This window comes from Oryctolagus cuniculus, chromosome 19, assembly GCF_964237555.1.
Source record: "Oryctolagus cuniculus chromosome 19, mOryCun1.1, whole genome shotgun sequence".
Taxonomy (NCBI): Eukaryota; Metazoa; Chordata; class Mammalia; order Lagomorpha; family Leporidae; genus Oryctolagus; species Oryctolagus cuniculus.
The window spans coordinates 14,638,968-14,661,673 of NC_091450.1; the positions used below are offsets into that span (position 1 = coordinate 14,638,968).

Below are 22,706 nucleotides of genomic sequence, written 5' to 3' on the forward strand. Positions count from 1 at the left end.
ACTCAGATTCCAATTGTCTCTTGTCCTAGTTCTTGGATCAGACGGGCAGCGGAGAAAAGATGTCTTCATCGACTGTGAAGCCAACTCGCTCCGTGCCCGCTGTCACCCCTCAGCCCTGATACACGTCTGTCCGCTTCACCTCAATCCCTGTCTTCACACCGCTTACCCTGGGTCCGACTCTCCCTGTCTCCCCGGTTCATCACCCCTACAACCGAACAGTGTGGCTCCACCACAACCTCTCGTCCTCGTGTTGACAGGCCGCAGCCAGGCCCCCTTCCAGTAGTTCCTGCCCTCCATCGAGCGGGGTCACAAAGACGAACAGCTGGTGGCCATCATCGGAGGTTGGGGTGTCCTTAGCAGGAAGCTGGGGTCATGAGCACAGATGGGATCCACACCTAGGAACTCCGACATGGGATGCGGGGGTCCCACCTGGTGTGTTACTCGCTAGGCCGCCAGTCCCCCGCCCAGGATCACAGCACAGGGAGGGGCAGATGCCTCCTGCTCCTAACGGGCGGGAGAAAGCACAGGGGAAGCTGCCCTGGAGGGGTCCTCGAGTCTCGGGGCGTGGGGGCGGGAAGCAGAGCTCGGAACACGTCCCCAGGAGCGCAGCTGTGAGCTTCACGCAAAGGTTTACTCCTGCAGGCTGGGAGGGGCCCAAGTCAGGCCGGGACAACCGCTCTGCAGGAGGAGGGGCTGGCACTGGGGCCACGTTCAGAACCACTCGGGAGTGACGGTCACCTGGGGAACAGGGCTGCACTACACTTGGGGACCAGGCCAAAAAAAAAAAAAAAAAAAAATCAAAACCACTTTAAAAATTTTAAATCAAACACTTTTATTTCCACATAACAAGCGCAAAAAACTCCCAAACACGTTTAACAATACAATTAACGCAGGTTTTGAAGTCAATTATATACTACTCAAAGCCCCAAAAGGTCCATTAGCTTAACGCTCCAAACAGTTCCAGACGTGGTTTTTCAAAGCTACCTTTGGTTTTTGGAAAAACCAGTATGGAAGTCAATATACACTGAAAGCACTGAACGACATCTGCTTCTAGGAATTCAGGTGTCCAACAACGTTAGCTTACACCTGGCAAGCTGGAACATGATCTGAAGTCATACACTGAGATACAAACACAGGTTTGGCCCCGGAGCCCCTGCGGTGAGAGGTGCGGGCCGTGGAGGGGAGGAAAGGCCAGTCCAGGCTGTGGCATTTCGCGTGCTGTAACAGAGGTATGAGCGTTTAACACTAGTACACTGTCAAGTCATTAAGCTGCGTGTTCCACATGGTCTCTTGCTGAGGCTTGAGATGGGCACAAATGGTGGGGAAGATGAAGTCACCGAAGGTTCCGAGCACCAAGACCCCACGGTGCTCAGAGGGCGGAGGAGCGAGCTACAGTTTCCCATCGTTCTCACATTGTTTCAGGGTGGCATTGTGGGCGAGTTCAGAGAAAATGTTCAAATCTTTGCTTAGATGTTTAATCGGTTGCTCTATGAGAACCCTCATACATAGCAACTTTGAAACTTTCATTATAAAAAAGAGCCTACAAATAAATTCACAAAAAAGAGACAATTAATGTTGAGCAGCCAAAAAGTCATGGTTTATTATATCTGAAGAAATTTCATAATTCAAACACAACCAAACTGTACATTTTACAATCACATTCTATTTGTAAACAGTTAAAAGCCACTGACTTCTTTTGCATCTTAGGACACAAACAGTTAGAATCAAGGCAATGAAATGATGGCAAATTCTGTACTGTTAAAATTTTTACCCTTGTTTAGTCTCTCTTCTTTGACTAAGCAAGCATTATAATACCATTTGTGGGCAAAAAAAGGGGGGGGGGAGAAATTTAAAAATGGTGTAACTCGTTAGTTTGCAACAACATTTAAAATTTTCTTTATACAACAAACAACTCTGTAAGCCCAATACCTTGGTTACAGTATGCATAGTTACGGATTTCGGCTTTAAGGGACAACAGTTAAACATGAACACAGTCACGAGAGAGCAGAAACAGAGAGCCACTTGATGGGATTACAAAAATGATTACCTACTGATTATTAGCAAACCATCATCACTCACTAATAAAAAGACAGCATCTGAAAGCAGAATGTCAAACTCCAGCTTTAAGCATTTTTTTTTCCTGTTTTTTGTTTTTTTGGCAGAGAAAATTCTTTAACAGAGCAATACGTAGTATCAGTGCTAAAAGTTGGGGTTTTTCTTTTTTTTCCTATAAGAAACTACAAGGATTTTTTTTTTTGTTTTTTGTTTTTTTTAAACTGGGGAACTGGTTTTCCTGAGAACCATGCTCTTTGATTTAGGACAAGAATAGAAAACAAAAGAACATGGCCAAATGCTGCTCCTTTTTCCCAGAGATAGAAAGCATCTTTTAAATCATCCTCCATTTTTTTTTTGTCTTTTAAATTTTTTTTAAATGATGGAGAGTAAACATTTTTCTTCTCAAAAACAAACAAAAAAATCTGTAAACAAGAAGGTTCACCGTGGGAACCTTCAAAACAAAATGGAAAGCCTATTCAAAGTGCAGGGCCCGTCCTGGGTGGCAGGTGGGCTGCAAGTCACAGCTGTGGCCACAGTTTTTCAAACTGCAGAGCGAAATTCTTTAGTTTTACAACATGAAAAAACTGGTGCAACACTTTCATTAATAATCCTAAGTCAGTATCATAACTTGATCTTTTAAACTCCACGATACCACAACAAGGTAGGCAACATCAAGGCATAGTAGAGAGCGCACACCTTGGAAGAGCATCCTTGAGTAAACACTTACACTGGAACAGCTGCCCCCCCACGTTGCCGATTAGACGGAGAGAACATCCTTCAGTGCAAAGGTAAAAGCTCATACATTATCAGCCCAAAAAATGGTTTTGCAAAAGAAAAAAAGAAAACAAAAAAAAAGAGAAAGAAGGGGAGGGGTAGAAAAAAGAAAGACTCCGAAGGCTAAACATGATGAATACACACGAGTGAGCTCGTTCGATACGGCTTAGCATGTATGGCGCTATTTGGGAGTGTAGATAGATAGATACCTTTTCACATTATAATATTGGCCTGCATGATTCAAGTATTCAAACTGATATGTTTTGGGGAAAACAAAGTGGAAAATGTGCAGAGAATAGCTGTTCCCACAGGTGGCCCCTGGCTGCAGGCGGCGAGCCCAACTTAGTGCTCCTTTCTTTCGCGTCTTGAGGTCACAGTTTGTGAGTCTACGTCTACACCGTTACATGGACTCTCCACCCCCACCCAGGTGGTCAACAGAAAGAAAAGCATTAATGGGGGATGGGCTGCTAATTCCCCGGGGGTCGCTGCTGCTGGGAGGACCCCACAGGCTTGTGGAATAATGGGGGGTCCCCCAGAGTGAAGTGCCGTGAAGGTCTCCACAGTTAGTTCCCGACAGCCCAGCACCATTCCAGTGATTGAGATCGGTCCGGCTGGAGAACGAGTGGGAACAGTCGAGGGAGCCCAGCCGGCTCTGGCTGGACCCGAGAGACTGCCAGCCAGGAGAAGGGGTCAGAGACTGACTTTGTGCAAAGAAACGACTGATCTCCTCTTCACTGGCAAACTCAGCAAGAATAGTAGTGTTCCCCAGTACACACCTGCGGAGAGAGCACAGCGGGCACGTGAGGACGCTCCCCAAGGGCTTCCCGATTCCCAAACAAGGGCGCAGCCTGGCCGCGGGACAACAGCTCCGCACCGTGCAGAGGGAGCGCGCGGGTGGCTTGGCCCGGCCGTTCCCAGAGTAACCTCCTCCAGGCCAGCGTGGTGCCGAGAGCCTGCTGCGCTCTCCTGGGAGCGAAGCCACGGCGCCCAGGGCTGACTGGCAGTGTGCTGCAGCGGGGGCACGGGCGCCGGGCCCCCCCCGCCCCCAGCTTCGCCGCCGCAGGGGCACGGCCTACTCACATGTGCAGAGACTTTTGTGCCTTCACTACCTCTTCTTTTGAACTGTAACGGACCAGCGCGTTTCCATGTGGGAGGTTCAGGTGGAATGTGATGAGCGGGCCATGCTGCATGCACAGGGTGCGCAGAGTTGAGCCATCGATCTAGGAGAGAGCGGGACGCCGGGCGGGCGGAGAAGGCGCCGTGAGGGCCAGCAGGAAAGCGGTCCCGGGTTCGGCGCTGCTCCTGGCACTGCGCTTCCGTGGCCCTCGCTGGGCTGGGAGACGGCGCCCCCTCCTCACCTTCCTCCCAGAGCAGCACCTTTGGGGCCTTGAGGCCCCCGGACACCCCCAGGACCCCAGTTCTGTAGCCCCTGCCCCTGCTGCGGCTTCGTATTTTCTCTTCCCTGACGCGAGGACGGGGCCCATCAAGGCACTGCTCCTGGGGTGGGAAGCGAGCTGGGTTCATAATATCCAGCCGCCAGGGGCTAAGAAAATGCTCTAAGCTCAAAGAGCAGACAGGAGGGGAGGGTACTTGGGGCCCTGCCACCCTCACGGGAGACCCAGAGGAGTCCTGAGCGCCTGCCTTGGGCCTGGCTCAGCCCTGGCTGTTGTGGGCATTTGAGGAGCGAACCAGAGGATGGAAGATTCTCATTCTCTCTCTGCCTTTCAAATAAAGAGAATAAAACATCGATAACAATAATTATAATAAAGAGCAGACCAGGCTTTCTTAAGGCGTAGCAGGAGCCACGTGCATCTGTCCATCTAAATGCCCTCATGAAATGCTGGTGCCCAGACCCCAGCCCGCTGGGCGAGACCCAGGAATCCGGGTTTCGGGCTGGCCTCCGTGCCCACTGGCCGTGGCCAGCCCTGACTACCACCCAGGAGCCCTCAGCTCACACAGACCAAGGCCCTGGCGCCCTTACCTGAGGTGTAAGGTTTTTTAGAACAAGCCAATTTGTTATTCTCCCTGAGCTGCTCTCACCCCAGCTGGAACCTGAACAAGGGGAAAGAAAAGAAAAGAAACAAAACCGAGTCGGTTTCCCAAGGCTGTGGGCGGTGGCACGGGCAGAGCACAGCGGCTCTGACGGACACTCGGAGGACCACCCGCTCCCTGGCTTCCTTCCCTACGTCCCCTTGCCTCCAGCTCATCACGGGGGCGGGCAGCAGTGAGCCACACCAGACCAGGGACCTTTGGGCCTTCTCATGTCCAGGTCTCAGGGGACTGTGCATGTCTATCCCTCAGGGTATGGAGCTTGAGGGGACGTGAGAGCACACGGCCACCCAGACAGCCCAGGTCTGGGGTACACATTCCCCACCTGGCTCCGTGCGCCCACTCCGCCCGGCAGCACAGCTCGCTCCTGACCGCCCCCCCTTCAGTGCCTCACGAATACTTCCGGATGGCCTCAGACGCGGCCGCACCCAGCCCCTGCTTGGTCACCACTGAGCCTTGCCCTGCCCCTTCCTTGAACACCTCCCAGGGAACTGGAGCCGTCAGGCCTGAGCTTTGGCACCGGCTGTCCCCTCTGACAAGTTCCTGCTCCTCTCCCCGCGTCTGCCCTGGGGGGGGGCTCCTCCCTCACCAAGTACCGCCAGCCACTTGGCGGCATCCAATCACGTCAGTCTACAAGTGGGAGCTCAGCTGGGACGCCAGTGATCTTTCCGCAAGGGAGGGAGTGCTGCAAGCTGCCCTGTGGCCCACCGCCAGCCGGGACTGGAAGTCAGAACTGGACCAGACGGCATCGCACACTTCCAGCCTGGCGGTGAGAACGACTGCGACAGTTTGGGGGCAGGGGGATGAAGCATGGCATCCTAGTTACTGGCCGAAGTGCTAGTCAGCTCGGAGTCAAACCGCACGTGTGTGCGCGTGGGCGTGTGCGCACGGCTGGGATGGCAAGCACAGGCACTGTGTCAGCACAAAGCCGGCACTAGGCTACAGAACGTGTAGACAGGGGAACCGCGTCTCCCAGTTTCTCCAGCACACTCGGGTCCATGCCCTGCGGGACCAATTAACAGGCCCCTCTTTTACCCTCAAACGTCCCTGTTTTGACAACACATCTGACATATAGGCCAAGCTATCACCCACAGTCTTCGAGGCCGCCTGGGTGGTTGCCACCTTCCCCAGCCTTGCCAACAGCGGCTCTGCCCTGCTGTGCAGGCCTACTGACAGCAAGGCGCTGGGAACCGTCTATGTCCGCTGTCATTCACGGCACGGAGGTGACGAGTGACGCACCGCTCAGGTGTGTCACATGAGGCTGCTGGTACCTGTGAGCGCTTGGCAAACAAACCCCTGCGACCGACCACCTTTGCCCTTACCTGGGGTGTATCTGGCGTCAGAATTTCCCCATCCTCCACCCACACGAAGGGGAGAATTGTCCCACGCAGACAAGGCTGGCTTCTGACCAGTCAGGCCCGGAGGCGGGCGGGACGGAGCAGTGATGTTTTTAGGTGGCAAAGGGACCTTCCACAGCTCATGGGCCAGAGAGGTGTTTGTGACTGAACCAGGAGACCACGTCAATTTGGAATCACTATTTCTGGCTACTCAAAGGAAAAAAAAAAAATGGAGAGAGGTGAATAATATTATTTAAGAAAAAAGAAATTTATATAACAGTAATAGCTACTCTTCCATAAAAAGCAGTCAAACAAAAACTATTAAAAACCCCGAATAAAACTAAATCACCAAGGAAGAGAAACAGAAAGCCCAAAGAAGCCGCACCCTCCCTCAACACACGCAGGCCATTCGTCTGCATCGGGAGTCTGAAGACCCTAGGGATTCTCAGATCCGTGCACAAGCTGTATTCTAATTGAACCTAAAACAGAAAATCTTGCTTTGCACTGCCCAAGGACGGCGATTGTGAAATCCTCACCTTAATAACCGTCATGTGCCATTCAAGACTGACATAGGATACTGGATGCACCTGAGAACTCTGCTGTTCAACTCATGGAAAAATGCAAAAGTAGCCCAGCTCGGGAGTCCCCTGGGGAAGGTATTCGCCAGGGGTTGCCTCTCCTTGCCAAGCAGTGAGTTGCTGCGTACCCGGCGTATACCACCCCTGATCCTGGCACATCCTACTCAGAGTCAATGAGTTGCTGCGTACCCGGCGTATACCACCCCTGATCCTGGCACATCCTACTCAGGGTCAAAGAGGTTAAGTCCTTTGCCTGTAGGTCCAATGCAGAGCCCGAATTCAACCCTGAGCCTGCCTGGCTTGGGGAAAAGAAACAAACACCATGGGAGACGGCAGGGAGGAAAAAGCCAAATACGCAAGTGCAATGCCCGGTGCACACTTCCTCACTCAACAAGGGCGCCAGGCACACCGAGGGTGAGGCTCACAGCAACACGATACAGAACGGGATGGACAACATCCTATCTTCCATCACCACCAACTCTAGCCAGCGCTACTCAAAAGTGCGCTCAGAAGACTGGCCCCACCGAAGTACGGAGAGGCGACTGCGAACTCTGCCGTACGCTTCCCGTCTCTAGGAATTCAAAACTCATGCTCACTGTATGTGAGAAACGTGCTAGTTTACAGAGAATTGGAAGTGAAAGAAAACCGCTTTGAAAATTAGATTTAATTACACAGCAGAGGTGGTCTCAGGGGAGAATGAGCGCTGCTCAGAGAAAACTCATTATTTTGGTTGATGACTGCTGGGTACACTAAATTTAAACAAGAACAAATGCTGTTAAAAATATTTTACAGGCTCACAAAGTCTCCTAAAACCCTGAACAAAAAATCTAGATAAAAGAATAGGGCATTAAAAACCTCCCTTCCCAAGAGGGGCCCCGGGTCAGTGCAGGCGAGGCCCACCTGAAGTGCTTTGTGCTGTACTGCTGAGGGGAACGTTGTAGTTGGAGGCACGAATGGATGACCAGGCACTAGTTGAAGGCAGCGTGGTGTTCAAGGATGAGGATGACCCTGTATGGAGGAGGAGTCCAGTTACCCAGAGCGAGGCACATGGCATTTAACAAGCAAAGGCTCCCAGAGAAACACAAGCCGAAGAGTGATGCTGAGTGAAAGGAGACGGGCAAGATCCCAGCAGCAGCCCCTGCACACTGCTCTCTGTGCTGCCAGCAAGCAAGCAGTCATTCGCAGACTGCGCAGGGCCAGGGGAACCTGCTGTGTTTACTCTGGCTCAGGTCAGCTCTCCCACTCTCCCCCACCCCGCCCCACCTGTCCCCCGTCTGTGAGAACATACTCTAACAATGAGGCCCAGCAACTCAGCCAGCCACTGGCCCTCCTCCCCAGAACTGGGTTCTACAAGGGGGACCATTCCTGCTGCTCTGAACTCTGGTGCTTCTCCCCCAGCAAGCCTGATCACAAGGTACCCTGGCACCGGCACAACTCACTGGCCAGGCCTCCAGCCTTCTCCGGCACGGCCCATGTTCCGGCTCCAAATCCTAGTCCTTTATCCCATTAAAAAAAAATATTCCCATCCTTGAATTACTTCTGGACTCATCTCCAGAGCGCTAGGATGGCTGCCTAACTGGTCCCCCAGCCCAGTGCACTCCGCTCACCACTGTCAGATTCCCCATGTTAGACCCCCAGCTGCCAAGCAAAGCCTTCAATAATGCACTCCAAATGCCGGCTCCAGCCGCCTCTCCCTTCAGGTCCTTCCACAGGCAAGAAAGCCTGTTTCTGAAAGCTGGCGGAGTCGTCTGGTTGTCACCATGCCGGGAGGTTGTATGCTTGGGTCTGTGCCCCTACTTTCACTTCTCCAGATGCAAGTCACTTAATAGTCCAATTGTATGGACATATATTGTTAATTAATATAAACTTCTGCAAAACACCTGTTTTCTAATAACTGAAGTCTTGTAACCTTTAGTTGCTAACACAATTACTGGAAAGCAAATGTTTGTTGGCCCTTTGTGTCAACGTAAACCCATTTATGTATTTACTACATCAAGGGATGACGGACCCTCATCGTTGTAGAGGGCGCAATAAGCAAGTCACTTCTGGGAGAAGGAGGATCCTGCTTTCATTCCCATGATTCCCTTGGATGGCAGGGCCGCTGAGGTGCTTGGGTGACTTGCTGCCCCAAATTTCCCATCTTCTGAGCCACTCCCAAGCTATCACCCAGCACGTCAGAAACGGACTTGGGCCCCCACGTACCACTGTTCCTGTCCCTGAGGTGGTCAACTTCCCGCACAGTATTAATTGAAAGATTGTTTATGACACTGCCAGGAGTGACGTAAGGGTCAGTTTCGGGGTCAATGTTTGGATAACCTTTCCATGGTTCACCAGGGCGAAATTCTGGAAATGGAAGCTTAAAATTAGTTTAAGGCTTAATAATCATTTTAAAGTACATTATTAAACATTTAAAACTTTTAAAATCTTACATATTTCCCAATTTACACTAATATCCTAATAGGTTGGTTCAGTAATACAGCCATTATAATATCAATTATTCTTTATGAGTAATGTGAAATTTTTTGATATATATGTGTGTGTGTATATATACATGTATGTGTGTGTGTGTGTGTGTGTGTGTATGCAAAGTCATGGAGAGAAGGAGAGCGATCTCCCATCTGTTGGTTCACCCCCAAAAATGGCCGCAATGACTGAACTGGACCAGGATGCAGCCAGGAGCCTGGAACTCTATCCAGGTCTCCCATGAGTGTCTGGGGTCCAAGCACGTGGGCCATCTTTCATTGCTTTCCAGGTGCATAATGGAGCTGTATCGGAAGTGGAAGAGCCAGGACTCAGACCGGCGCCCAGACAGGACGCTGCCATCACAGGCTGTGGCTTAACCTGCTGCCCGTGTGTGTAGACATAAACAGACATATAATTATTGTATGTATTATTAAATATAGATTTAACTTTAACATATGTTAAACATTTAAACAGGCATATATAAATTGTACACTTTAAGGGGTAGGTTACTGTATTTCTAAAGAGGCAACATTTTAAAGTGCTTTATGACAAACTACAAAGCCACAGCAGCTGGACGTCAGACAGAGTGGCTATGGATGCATTTCTAGCAATTCCTCTGGATAACCCAAAATAATGTCAAGTTAATTCCCTGACTCAGCCGAAGAGGAACAATGAATTAAGACTTTTATGGGACTCCTTCCACTTTCACTGCATGGAGTGTCCAGTCACCGGGAACAGGTGGACACACAGCAGACCTCATGGCCAACTTTCCCTCTATCACCCATGCTCCCTTCTTATCAGCAGAGAGTCCGACCACGCAGGATGGGACGAAATCATTAGTCAGTAAGCCCAACGTGAGAATGCTTTATTGGAAACACAGTTTCAGGAAAGCCGTTAGTGTTTTACCTGGTGGCCAATTAACACTGCTAGAGCCATTAGGCGATTTGGCACGTGGCCAGCCATCTCCTATTGAACCTGGAGGACTGGCTGGTGAAGTACTGCTGTTCACAAAGTCATAGGGAACAAATGGAGACTCTTCCAGCCGGAAACCACTTGAAATAGCACCTAAAAGGAGAAAAATGGTCGTGAGCAAAGTACAGGAGCAAATGTAGATCTGTGGGTTCCCAGGTGTTCTGTAAACTGTGCAGAGGTGCAAAGAGAGAAGACAGCTCTCTGCAGACTTCAGCTCTTGTCTCTACTGGCACTGTAACGTCTCACATGAAGGGGACCTGAGACTGATCAGAGGACTTCAGATCAAGGAGGATACAGGGACTAGAGCCATCATAAGGGATCACAATCAGAGCTTAGAATTATTTCTAAATTAAGAACAAGTGAAAAAAAAAAGACAAAAACAACAAAGAACAGGTACAGTGAACTCTTTGTTGGGGAGATTCTTGTACTGGGGGTGTGTGTGTATGCAAATGAGGAATCAGAGGAAGCTAAACAGAACTGTGACAGCAGAGAACCAACCACGGTCAGGATCACTGTCAGTGGTAGAGGCTTATCTCAGAATCCAGAAAGCACTATGCCTGCAAGATGCCTGTATTTGCAATGCAAAGACTCAATACTATTTTCTACCAGGATGTTGACATTCCTACCCCATACTCCACTTCCTTGTAAATACACAGCACTCAAAACATTCTTTACCAAAGTAAGTGTGTAATCCCATATAGCCACAATGTAACCTTAGAAACAATCACTTGTCATCCTGCGATTTATTCCTCACACCTTGCAATGACTAGTGCTTTACTACAAGCAGCAAAGCACATCACACTCTCACTGGAACAGTGCAGTGGCTGCGCCGAATGCTGGATGTAGGAAAGTGCCCAAGACCAATCAATGGGGTATTGCCCTCAGTGACACTATATCTTCAAAGCAGACAGGAAGGAGAGAACATGTGGCCAGGAGAGGCGAGGGGTGTGAAGGACTGGGGAAGTGGTTCTAGGCAGTGAGTACAGCTTGTGCAAAGACCCAAAGAGAAAGATGTCGTGTTATGTTTGTGGAACTGAGAACTATTCTGTCTGAAGAATGAGAAGTGGAAGAATGCACAGCATCAAGGAACTGGGCCCTGATTTTGAAGGCAAGAATGATCCAATGTGTCATTTTTTTTTTAAATTTAAGACTTATTTATTCATTGAAAGGCAGAGTAACAGAGAGGCAGAGAGAAAGGGAGATTTTGCATCCACTGATTCACTTCCCAAATGGCCACAATGGCCGGAGCCGGGCTGGTCTGAAGCCAGGAGCCAGGAGCTTCCGGCAGGTCTCCCATGTAGATGCAGGGGCCCAAGGACTTGGGGCATCTTCTGCTGCTTTCCCAGGCATATTAGCAGAGAGCTGGTGGGAAGTGGAGCAGCCGGGACTTAAACCAGCACCCTTATGGGTTGTCCCGCTAAGCTGGTCCCTGACTCAGTGGGCCTTGTTGTGACAGGCACACTGCAGTTAGTCCTGGGCCAGGGAACTCACTGGCTTACACCCTCCCACTTCAACCACACTATATCCCATTGCCTGAAGGCACAGCACTTTCATGAAGTACTCTGCAAGCCACAGGAAGTTCTTTTATATTGAAGGGTTTTAAAAAGAGAAGCTTTGTGTTGAGATCGCTTTGCTGCAGTGTTGAAAATGGATTAGAAGGGGCTGGCATTGTGGTGCAACAGGTTAATCCTCTGCCTGCAATGGCGGCATCCCATATGGACACCCATTTGAGTCCCAGCTGCTTGACTTCTGATCCAGCTCCCTACTAATGCCTGTAGGAAAGCTGTGGAAGATGGCCCAAGTCCTTGGGTCCCTACATCCACGTGGGAGGCCTGGATGAAGCTCATGGCTCCTGATTTTGGCAGCCCGTTGGCTCTTGAGGCCATTTGTTGAGTGAACCAGTGGATGGAAGATCTCCCTTTCTCTCTGTCTGCACCCCTCAAACCCCCAACCCTGTCTTTCAAATAAATAAGATAAATCTTTAAAAAAGAAATGGATCAGAGAAGAGGGAGGTAACCATGGAAGCAGGGAACCCATCAGGAGGCCCTCGAGAGAGATCACCCAGGATAAATCATGTAATTTTGAAGCGGAACGGCCATTCTTCATTGATGGATCAGATGTGGCAGTTGGGAAATGAAGAATATCTTAGCGTCAAATTCCCATCAATTAGTGAGTGGATCACCACGCCGCTGTATTTTCCAACACAATGACGAGGAAGTAACGAGGTTCCCGTGCATGCTATCACGCAGACGAACCTTGAGAAGAGTACGCTGTCAGAGCAGCCAGTCACTAAGGAACACATACACACTATTTAGATGAAATGCCCAGCATGGACACACTTGTACAGAACAGATTGGTTTTTGTTTATGACTAGGAAAATGGGAGAACGAGGGCTGTGACAACTTAAGGAGTTCTTTTTGGAGTAATGCAAATGTTAAAAAACTGTGGTGGGGCCAGTTAAAGCACTGGCCTGAAGCGCTGGCATCCGATATGGGCCCTGGTTCTAGTCCTGGTTGCTCCTCTTCCGATCCAGCTCTCTGCTTGGCCTGGGAAAGCAGTAGAAGAGGCCCAAGTTCTTGGGTCCCTGCACTCGCGTGGGAGACCCGGAAGAAGCTCCTGGCTTTGGATCGGCACAGCTCTGGCCGTTGCGGCCAACTGGGGAGTGAACCAGTGGATGGAAGACCTCTCTCTCTGTCTCTACCTTTCTCTGTAACTCTTTCAAATAAATAAAATAAATTTTTTAAAAAACGCGAACTTGTGATAGATATAAAACTCACTCCTGATCAAACACAGCAGAGTCCTCTGTCCATTCCTATGGCTGCATCCAGACTGCTACTCATACTCAGAGCTGGTCCCCTGCCTTCCTCATGACACTCACTGGTGGGCACTAACCCATCCCTAACTCAGTGTCTGCAGCAGCATCAAGTCACTCTCTTCTAAGGCTGCCCCCCCCCCCTTTTTTTTTAACTTATTTGAGGGAGAGTAAGTATCCACTGATTCACTGCCTAAAAATCTAAAGCAGGGAGCCAGGAATCCAATCCAGGTCTCTCACACGGAATGCTGGAATCCAATCATTTGAGCCATCATCACTGCCTTCCAGGGTGCTCATCAGGAGGAAGCTGGGCCGGCGCCATGGCTCACTAGGCTAATCCTCCACCTAGTGGCGCCAGCACACCAGGTTCTAGTCCCGGTCGGGGCGCCGGATTCTTCCCCGGTTGCCCCTCTTCCAGGCCAGCTCTCTGCTGTGGCCAGGGAAGGCAGTGGAGGATGGCCCAAGTGCTTGGGCCCTGCACCCCATGGGAGACCAGGAGAAGCACCTGGCTCCTGGCTTCGGATCAGCGCAGTGTGCCGGCTGCAGTGCGCCAGCCGTGGTGCCCATTGGAGGGTGAACCAATGGCAAAGGAAGACCTCTTTCTCTCTCTCTCTATCCACTCTGCCTGTCCCCCCCCCCAAAAAAAAGGCATGGCATGTAATGAGATAACAATAAAGGCAACAATAAGGATGGCTAAGATCCCCTGACCAAATATATGTCGAATCCTCTGTTACTGTGTAAGTGCTTGGGATCTATCGCCTCGATCATACTCAAAACACCTTAACGGGCATTATAATCATTCCTATTTTGCAGGAGAAGCACCTGAAGTTCAGAAAATTCAAGTTACTAGTAAGTAGCTACTTAGTAGCAGAGGTAGGTCTCAACACCCCCATTATCTCAATTCCTCCTTCTCACCCTTAAGAAAAATTTGGGCTGGTTCCTTGATTGGCGAATCAACCTAGAATCCAGGTCTGATTTATGGTTCAATGTTCCTTCTATCTTAAGATAATTTTACCCTTATTTTCTTGATAATCATCAACTCAATGTTGTACAATCTAGAAAACTGATCACTAATCAAAGTTTAGTGAATTGAAGTTTCAAAAATCAGATACAACAGAAAAGAAAGGAATTATTACAAAAATGTCCCTTTAATACTACTAGGCCTCTTTAATGTCCCTTTAATACTACTGAGGATTTCTTTATAGAGGCAGAGAGAAAGAGAGAGGCTTTCTATTTGCTGGTTCACTCCCTAGATGGTTGCAATAGCCGGAGCAGTGCCAATCTGAAGGCAAGAGCCAGGAACTTCTTTCAAGTCTCCCGTGTGTGTGTAGGTGATCAAGCACTTGGGCCACCTTCTACTTCTCCAAGGCAGTAGCAGAGAGCTGGATGGAAGAGGAGCAGCCAGGACTTGAACCGGCGCCCATGCGGGATGCTGGCAATGCAGGTGGCGGCTCTACCCCTACACCACAGCACCGGCCCTGCTATTCTGTTCTTTACACTACCAAACTGCACCAGAGGAGCCTTTAAAAAATGTAAACCAAATGTTAGCTCCTAGTCTAAAACTCGTCAACGTTTTTCCCATCATACAGGAGAAAATGTTCAAGTAACTGCTACCCAACTTTATCTGCCTTTCTTTGTAACTTCACCTCCGCACGCATCCAGATTCAAGAATTCACCAGGCTGTCCTCTTTGAACGGCACATACACTATACCCTCTTGGTTGTTCTTGCTCCACTTGTTTGGAAAACATGAAGACTCATTTCAAGATGAGAATATTTATGAAGGCTTTCAATACCCACGCATATTCAGTTATTCCTGCCTTGATACTACTGTGTAACCTCGTGTTATTATATGATCAGCACCAGCTTTTACAGTACCTACTGTACTGCTGTACAAAGCTGTTTACGGGTTTACTTTTGCTTACAACTTGCCCCTCAGGGGTAGCTACTTTTACACACACACACACACGCACCTCTACACGCATATATTCAAATATGAGTACATATGAGCATATGTACATATGTATTCCAGGGGCTTTGCACAGTTCTCAGAAAGCAAAAGACAGTCCATTTATACTTCCTGAACAAATGGATGATATTAAGTAAGACGAAAATAGTAATTCTAAAGAAGCTTTAAGGGGATAGTGTTTGGTACAGAAGTTAAGATGCTGCCTGGAACACCTGTATCCCGTATAGTACTGCCTGGGTTCAAGTTCTGGCTCTGCTTCTGACTGCAGTTGTCATGCCATTGTGCATACTGGAAGGCAACAGGTGACAACTAAAGGACTTGTGTCCCTGCTAAGAGTTTCAGGCTCCTGGGTTTGGCCTGGTCCAGCCTTAGTTATTGCAACCATTTGGGGAGTGAAGAATAGATGGAAGATTTTTCTCTGTCTCTATCTCTCTGCCTTTCAAATAAATGAAAATAACTTGAAATGAAAAAAAAATATATAACTGCTGGGCTGGTGTTGTGGCACAGTGGGTAAGGACAACGCCTGTGATGCCAACAACCCATAGTGGCGCCGGGTCAATGTCTGGCTGGCTTTACTTCCAATCCAGCTCCTTGCTAATGCAGTTGGGAAAATCAGCAGAAGATGGCCGAAGTGCTTGGGCCCCTGCACCCACATGGGAGACCTGGAAGAGGATCCTGACTCCTGGCTTCTGAGTGGCACAGTCCTGGCCATTGCAGCCATGTCCTGGCCATTGCAGCCATCTGGGAACCGAACTAGTGGATGGAAGATCTGTCTGTCTTTCCCTCCCTCTCTGTAACTCTTTCAATGAAATAAATCTTAAGAGAAAAAAATTTAACTGCTGAGAAGACAATATTAAATTCATGTGACTTACACACAGAAACAAAATATATAAAGAAATAATGTGTCAATATAATGTGTAAATGTGTCAATATAAAGAAAGTGATAGCAATAAAACTTTGGCCCAAGTTTTCAATATCAAATTCAGTAAATATTATAAAGAACTTAAGAACAATGAAATCACTTAACAGAAACCCGAAATTAACATCAAAAGGGGAGTATTTAAATGCATCATTTGATGCCTCTTTGTAAAGCAGCACAACAAAGATGGATTTTGCTTTTCACATTTATTCATAGAATATGATTTTTAAAAACAGATATTTATTTTAAAGATAAGAGAGAGAGAGAGAGTCAGATTTCATCTGCTGGTTTACTCCCAATACTTGCGACAGCCAGGGCCTGACCAGGCCAAACCAGGAGCCAAAGATCAATCTGAGACTCCCATGTAGGTGGCAGGGACCCAAGAACTGGAGCCATCACCAGCTGTTTCCTATTGCATTAGCAGGAAACTGAACTGGAAACAAGGGAGGCGGGACTCAAATCAGGCCCTCAGATGTTGGTGCACCAATCAGTGATTTAAGTGCCAAACACCTACCCTTAGAATACTTTTTAAAATGAGGAAAAGATGTAAAATCAGCTGGCTTAGAAAACATATACTTAAAGATCTAAGTTTAGTATTCTGTGGAGACTTTTTTTTTTTAAAAGAAAACATATTTCATACCATGTTTGCTGGAGTTTTGATCCAAAGATGTGTTCACAGAAATGCTGTCCACTGTAGTCCACTTCCTTAGTCTTGACTGTGGCTCTTTAATACTGTTCATATCCATATTTACATTCAAGTTTGAGTTCAAGCCTTAAAAAGAAAAGAAAACACAATTTATAAGATATAGCATACTTTCCTGCTGGTACCATTACTTCTATGTCCTAGAAAAACATAAGTAATTAATGTTTTCAATTCTGCTAATGTTTCTTAACAGATATCACTTGCAAATCTGGCACTGCCAAATGATGAAGGCGAGGAAGGTGGAAAACTCTCTGGGCTCCTGGCCAAGGTCATGCAGAAACACTGACGAGAGAAAGAGTCTTCCAGACTATCAGAGAGAAAGCTGTGCGTACGAATCCTAAACAGAGATTCAAACATTTAATAGGCTGTTTCCAAGCAATAAAATGTTAACAGTATAATTACATGTGGAAAACTATTTCTCCATATAATTTTGATTGTTCTTAAATTCCTTGCAAAATTAGAGAGAAAACAGTTTTACAGATGCCAAGTCATATAGTTTGTAAGTTTACTTCTAATAAAATATATCAGGTTAGCTATTCCCTAAACATGAAGAATATGTAATCGCTTTCAGTCACTACCTTTTGCTTACAAACTAAACAATTTTCAGCTGGCTCACCAGCCACCCAAAGGATGTTATTTAAAGTAAAAGTAACCTGTCCTTACAGTTACATCTAAGGAGGCAATGTCTATATCCTAGCCGCCACTTAGATTTTCTCTTGAATTGAGGATAGAAATTTCAGTTTTAAGATACTGTGGAGGAAGCCAGCACTGTGGCATAGCAGGTAAAGCCGCCTGCTATGTTCAAGTCCCAGCTGCTCCATTTCCGATCCAGCTCTCTGCCATGGCCTGGGAAAGCAGTAGAAGATGGCCCAAGTCCTTAGGCCCCTGCTCTTGCTTGGGAGTCCTGGAGGAAGCTCCTGGCTCCTGGCTTCGGATAGGCGCAGCTCCAGCCTTTGTGGCCACCTGGAGAATGAACCAGATGGAAGACCTCTCTCTCTCTCTCTCTGCCTCTCTGTTAACTGTGCCTTTCACATAAAAAAATAAATCTTAAGAAAAAAAAAGAAAGAAAGATACAGTGGTCAGAAAACTTTTACATGAAATCACCTAAAATAGTTTTTTAAAAATGAAGACTTTCTAGGGAGACCCAGAATCTTTGTGTAACCCACTTCCAAATAGTTCTTAATCTACAATTTCAAATTAGGTGATATATAATTGTTTGGTTTGATGAGAACCCATGTGATATTAGGTCTGTCAAAGTTAACTTTTATAACATACATTCTGTAATATCATCCGCATTTTTGCAAAGAGCAAATTTGCTGCAATTGGAGCTATGAATTAGATTAAGGGCTGCCAATTTTTTCTCTAAAACTTCAAGATAGTTATCATAGACTTTGTGGGCCGCATAGTCTCTGTTTTTTTTTTTTTTTTTTTTTTAAGGCTTTATTTATTTGAAAGAGTTACAGAGAGAAGGAGAGGGGGAGAGAGAGAGAGAGCGAGAGAGCGAGCGAAAGAAAGAGAGAGGTTTTCCATCTGCTGGTTCACTCCCCAAATGGTTGCAATGGCCAGAGCTGGGCCAATCTGAAACCAGGAGCCAGGAGTCAGGAGCTTTCCCCAGGTCTTCCACGCGGGTCCTCAGGCCCAAGGACTTGGGCCATCTTCTCCTGCTTTCCCAGGCCATAGCAGAGAGGTAGATTGGAAGTGGAGCAGCCAAGACTGGAACCGGAACCCATATGGGATGCCAGCGCTGAAGTCCGGGGCTTTAACCTGTGGCGCCACAGTGCTGGCCCCCAGTCTCTGTCCTGATAGAACTCAGCTGCTGCAGCACAAAAGCAGCCACAGATAATGTGTTAACGTAAAGGACATGGATACAATCCTATAACACTCTGATTTAGACAATTCTACTTCTTAAACAAGAAGTATCTCTTGAGGCCACTGCCTGCAACGAAAGCACTCCATATGGGCACAGATTCATAGCCCAGCTGCTCCACTTCCCATCCAGCTTCCCAGTGATGGCCTGGGGAAAGCAGTGGAAGACGGCCCAAGTGCTTGGGCCCCTGCTATACCCACGTGGGAGATCTGGAAGTTGCTGGCTCTTGGCTTTGACCTGGCCCAGTACCAGACATTGGAGCCATCTGGGGAGTGAACCAGCAGATGGAAGATCTCTCCCTCCCTCTAACTCTTTCAAATAAATAAATAAATCTTAAGAAAAATAAAAAATCTCTTGCTAAAATGCAAGGATAGGAAATCCCCAGTTTAGACCTGATCTCTCGACTGACCCAATTTATAGGTCAAGTATGGAGTCAAATAGTAAGATCAAAACCAGTCACTGTTCTCTGTTATCACTGTTCCTGTGTCTCTGGGATCACAGCATCACCACCACATTCACCTCCAGTGCTGACTGACAAAGGAACCGCTCCTGGAGATGCGCAGAGATCGCTAACAACCCCAAAGCCCCAAGGGTAATTCCTGCCCTAGCTGAGAGTCCACGGCCATACTGGGAGAGCCAAACCATGTCTTAATTCAGCCATAGGGAGAACTAACAGCAGGGGCAACAGCATGCCCCAACCTCTGCCCACAGCCCAGCACCAGTGGTTAACACAGCTGGGCAGCAAAGAACAAAGCAGGCTCACCAGAACCACTGTAAGGAAAGAAAGAAAAAACAAAATGAACAAGGCACGCACAACTACGGGGCAAACTGCACTTAAGGGCTCAGGGAAAAAAATGGGAGCTAGAAAGGAGGTAACACACATGCCTGAAATTTCCACACAGTGAATAAAAGCCAACGAAATCCCTTCTCTTCCCCTCATTTTATGTTTCTTTGAGTAATCATTTATAAATATTTAGAAACAACTGCATTTTCAAGTTCTAACTAGCAAACGTGACTATGACCACTCCATTTGTTTCTCCAAAGCAACACTGCTCAAAAATTCTCCAGGTGCTAATTCTTTTAATCCCATTAGCCTTTCCCACCCCTTCTTCTTCTACAATTACAATATCAGAGTCTTAAAAAGCAAAGTGACTGTAGGACTTCTGAAATGGTGTGGTATTTTTAAATGGAGAAAGCTCTGCCCTGAAGCATGAGTATGGGCTGATCCTAGAAGAGGCTATGGCAACCGTGAGAGGGAACAGCCAAAGGAGCGATGTAGCTTTCATGGAGCAGTAACGTGCTAGAGTAGGACAGGAGAGCGCATGCTTGTCATACCACAGCATCAGCTGACCGCCCTGGCCAAGGAGAAACCCACCTATAGGGAAGTTGCTGAAAGCATTTATTGGTGATGGCCCTTTTTGCAGCTCAGGTGTAGTGTGGGGCATGACATTATCAAGGAAAGACTTCATGGCTGGCTGATGGAGTGACTGCTGCTGAGATGGCGGGGTCTGTTGCTTCACCAACAGGTTTGGATCGAGTTGACGAGACTGCTGCATCATTTGCTGCTGCACACTAAGAGGTCGACCCTTCAAACAACAAAATGATTGGGAAAAATTCTTCATAGACTCCTACACATTCCTCTTCATTTTTGATTTCACTTTCATCTCCACAAGAAGATAATCACATGGTAATAGTTAACATGACTCAGGACAAACAGCAAACATAGCAAACACCACACTGCATTGAGTTTCAGTATAAAGACATCACATTGCTTGTTACAATGGAAATGCTGCTAATTGAGTTTCTTAAAACAAAGGACAGCGCCACAAGTGAAGGATCTGATCTACCTGCTGGTCTTGCTGCTGCCGGTTACCAGAAGGCACGCTTCTCTGACTCTGCGCCCTTTGCTGCTGTGCTAACAATCGCTGGAGAGAAGAGGGCAAAAAGGTTGTCACTACCACACCACATTTCAGGATACCTCAGAGACCGCTGCAGATGGAGCCACGGACGCATGCCCTGCCTCAGCCGCATCACTGCTTGCCTGGACAGTCTGGCTTGTAGTCATTCTGCTCAAATTCAGTCTTTACTTCAATTCAAACTCTCCCCTTCACAGAGAAACTTTTCCTCATCATCCTGTCCCCTGCCTGCAGACCCGGCTGGGGCTGCTTTCCTAGCATCCTGCACCTCTCTGAAAACTCCTTCCACATGCCTGCTCGCAACCTGTATTCCCTCATCAACATTAAGCTCTTGGGGCCAGGATCTGCTCCCTTTACTGCAGTACGTTCTACAGAGTCTAGCGTCTGGCACACAGTGGACACTCAATAAATGCATAGTGAACAAGACTACTATTGTCCTTACCTGTAACTGGGAGATCTGAGAAAGCTGGTTTAGTTGGGATAGCTGGTTCAGCATGGCTACCTGCTGAGGGCCAAAGAGCGGATTCAGGCCACCGTTGTTTGGTGCATACTTCAGCAATGAAACTGGAACCTAACGATCACAATGGCAACTTAGTAATGTTCATAAAGTAACTCACTCAGCTAAATGTGCAATGGACTTGAAGTTACATTTCTGGGCTAGTCCCTGGGGAACTGTGGTCTTTCCAAAAGATGACAGAATAAATATTAATCTGGTAATTTTTGCTATTGTCCTTTTCCCAAGATGTAGTATAGGAAAAACATGGTAAACTTTGGATTTAAATTATCCTTGACTCATTTTCTCCACTCTGTATAATTCAGAACTAGCTGCATCGCAAAGACGCCAATAAATATCCTGATGCTCAACTAGTCTTCTTGTTCAAATATAAAATTCTGCAACGCTCTTTTCCAGGTAGGCAGAGAGGATGGAGTACTCACCTGAGGGGAGAGTAATGGAGGAGGCACTTGAGCACGGAGATTAGGCTGAGATGAACTAAGAGGTTGTGCTGGAGGCTGCTGCATGCCCCGGGGTTGTGCTGCTGTGTTTCCAACACCAAACATACTGGGATTGCCATTCTACAAAAACAATAAAGTACCAGTGAGTTCTTTAAGGATGAACCATTTCATTACGAATCTTATCATTGATTAAAACACAGTAACTACATGTAAGAGAGATCTTATTACTAATAGAAATCATTCAACAGAGAGCCTAAAATACACGTCTGGACTTACCTGTCTAACAGAATTCAAGTTTTGCATACCCAGCCCTGCTATGGAGCCAAGGGCCTGGTTAGGTAGTGCACTATTTGAAGGGGGAAGCTTCATGCTTTGACTGGACATAAACTGCATGTTTTGGGATTCATCTGCTACAATGCCATCCTGATTGGACAGACAGAAAGATGTGCAACACCAGCCAAGCAAACAAGTGGAAGGGAGAAATCATTGCAGGAACAGAAGAGAAGTCACATGACATTCCAGCATCAACAGGAAACAGGTAGAAAACAGAAGAGATCAGATTAGTGTTAATTTAGAGTACATACAAAGAGCCAAACATATTTCATGGGATTAAGAAGAAAATATAAATGCAACTTCTATACTAAACTGAGACATAAAAAGACAATGAACTGTAAATTCAGTAATAGGATTTGGCACTGGATTATAACACTTTAGATTATACAAAATGTTCTAAAATATTAACATGACGATTATGCTACTAAGTGTACTGGTTTATTGGTCACAGAGGTAAAAGAAAAAAACTTTACCTTATCAAAATAAGGACTGCGCTCCATGGAAGACTCTTTGGAAATCTGAGGCCGAGAACCAGGGCCTTTCCCGACCGTTCGATTGTAATCACCAATATTTAGGCTATGTTTATCTATTTCCATTCGCTTTTCTTGTAACATTCCTAATAAACACAGGAGACTATGTTATCAAGAAGGAAGACAACCTAATAGGATTCAGATAAATTGGCAATGAAAAGCAAAATACTCACTTTCCAAACTGAAATGACTTCTGCCTCGACAAGGAATGTGAGAAATGCACTTGCACTGCATGCACCTTGCATTCCTCCCGAGGGAAGGAGGGTGTAGCAGATGCTGTTACCTTACTGAGCCCATTAACTTGAAAATGGACTGGTCAACAAAAGGTTGCAAAGAATCTCATTTTAAGACAAGCTCTGAGCAACATTAATGTAAGACATCTTGGAAGTCATCTGGAATCTGGTTAATTTTATAACAAAAATCCTTCCCATTAATAAGCAACAAAAACAACCACCAAAACCCATCATGACAAACTAC

General features: G+C 47.2%; 1 protein-coding gene across 22 annotated transcripts in view; it reads right to left on the reverse strand.

Annotated features, from left to right (window-relative positions):
* Positions 1-807: 807 nt before the first annotated feature.
* TNRC6A (trinucleotide repeat containing adaptor 6A) overlaps positions 808-22,706 on the reverse strand; it is a 101,842-nt gene continuing 79,943 nt past the window's right edge. For 15 of the 22 annotated variants that reach the window (XM_070064558.1, XM_051847523.2, XM_051847522.2 and 12 more), the window contains 14 exons: positions 22,173-22,315; positions 21,643-21,789; positions 21,349-21,486; positions 20,855-20,983; positions 20,344-20,421; positions 19,872-20,082; positions 16,567-16,698; positions 10,163-10,321; positions 8,996-9,136; positions 7,694-7,801; positions 6,201-6,422; positions 4,811-4,881; positions 3,910-4,049; positions 808-3,605 (listed from right to left, as the gene is read on the reverse strand). In XM_070064558.1, coding sequence (XP_069920659.1) covers positions 3,230-3,605; positions 3,910-4,049; positions 4,811-4,881; positions 6,201-6,422; positions 7,694-7,801; positions 8,996-9,136; positions 10,163-10,321; positions 16,567-16,698; positions 19,872-20,082; positions 20,344-20,421; positions 20,855-20,983; positions 21,349-21,486; positions 21,643-21,789; positions 22,173-22,315 — 2,195 coding nt within the window. In that variant the 3' untranslated portion in view covers positions 808-3,229. The remainder of the gene's footprint in view (positions 3,606-3,909; positions 4,050-4,810; positions 4,882-6,200; positions 6,423-7,693; positions 7,802-8,995; positions 9,137-10,162; positions 10,322-16,566; positions 16,699-19,871; positions 20,083-20,343; positions 20,422-20,854; positions 20,984-21,348; positions 21,487-21,642; positions 21,790-22,172; positions 22,316-22,706) is intronic. The other 7 variants (XM_070064564.1, XM_070064556.1, XM_051847521.2 and 4 more) reach the window with 1 other exon arrangement.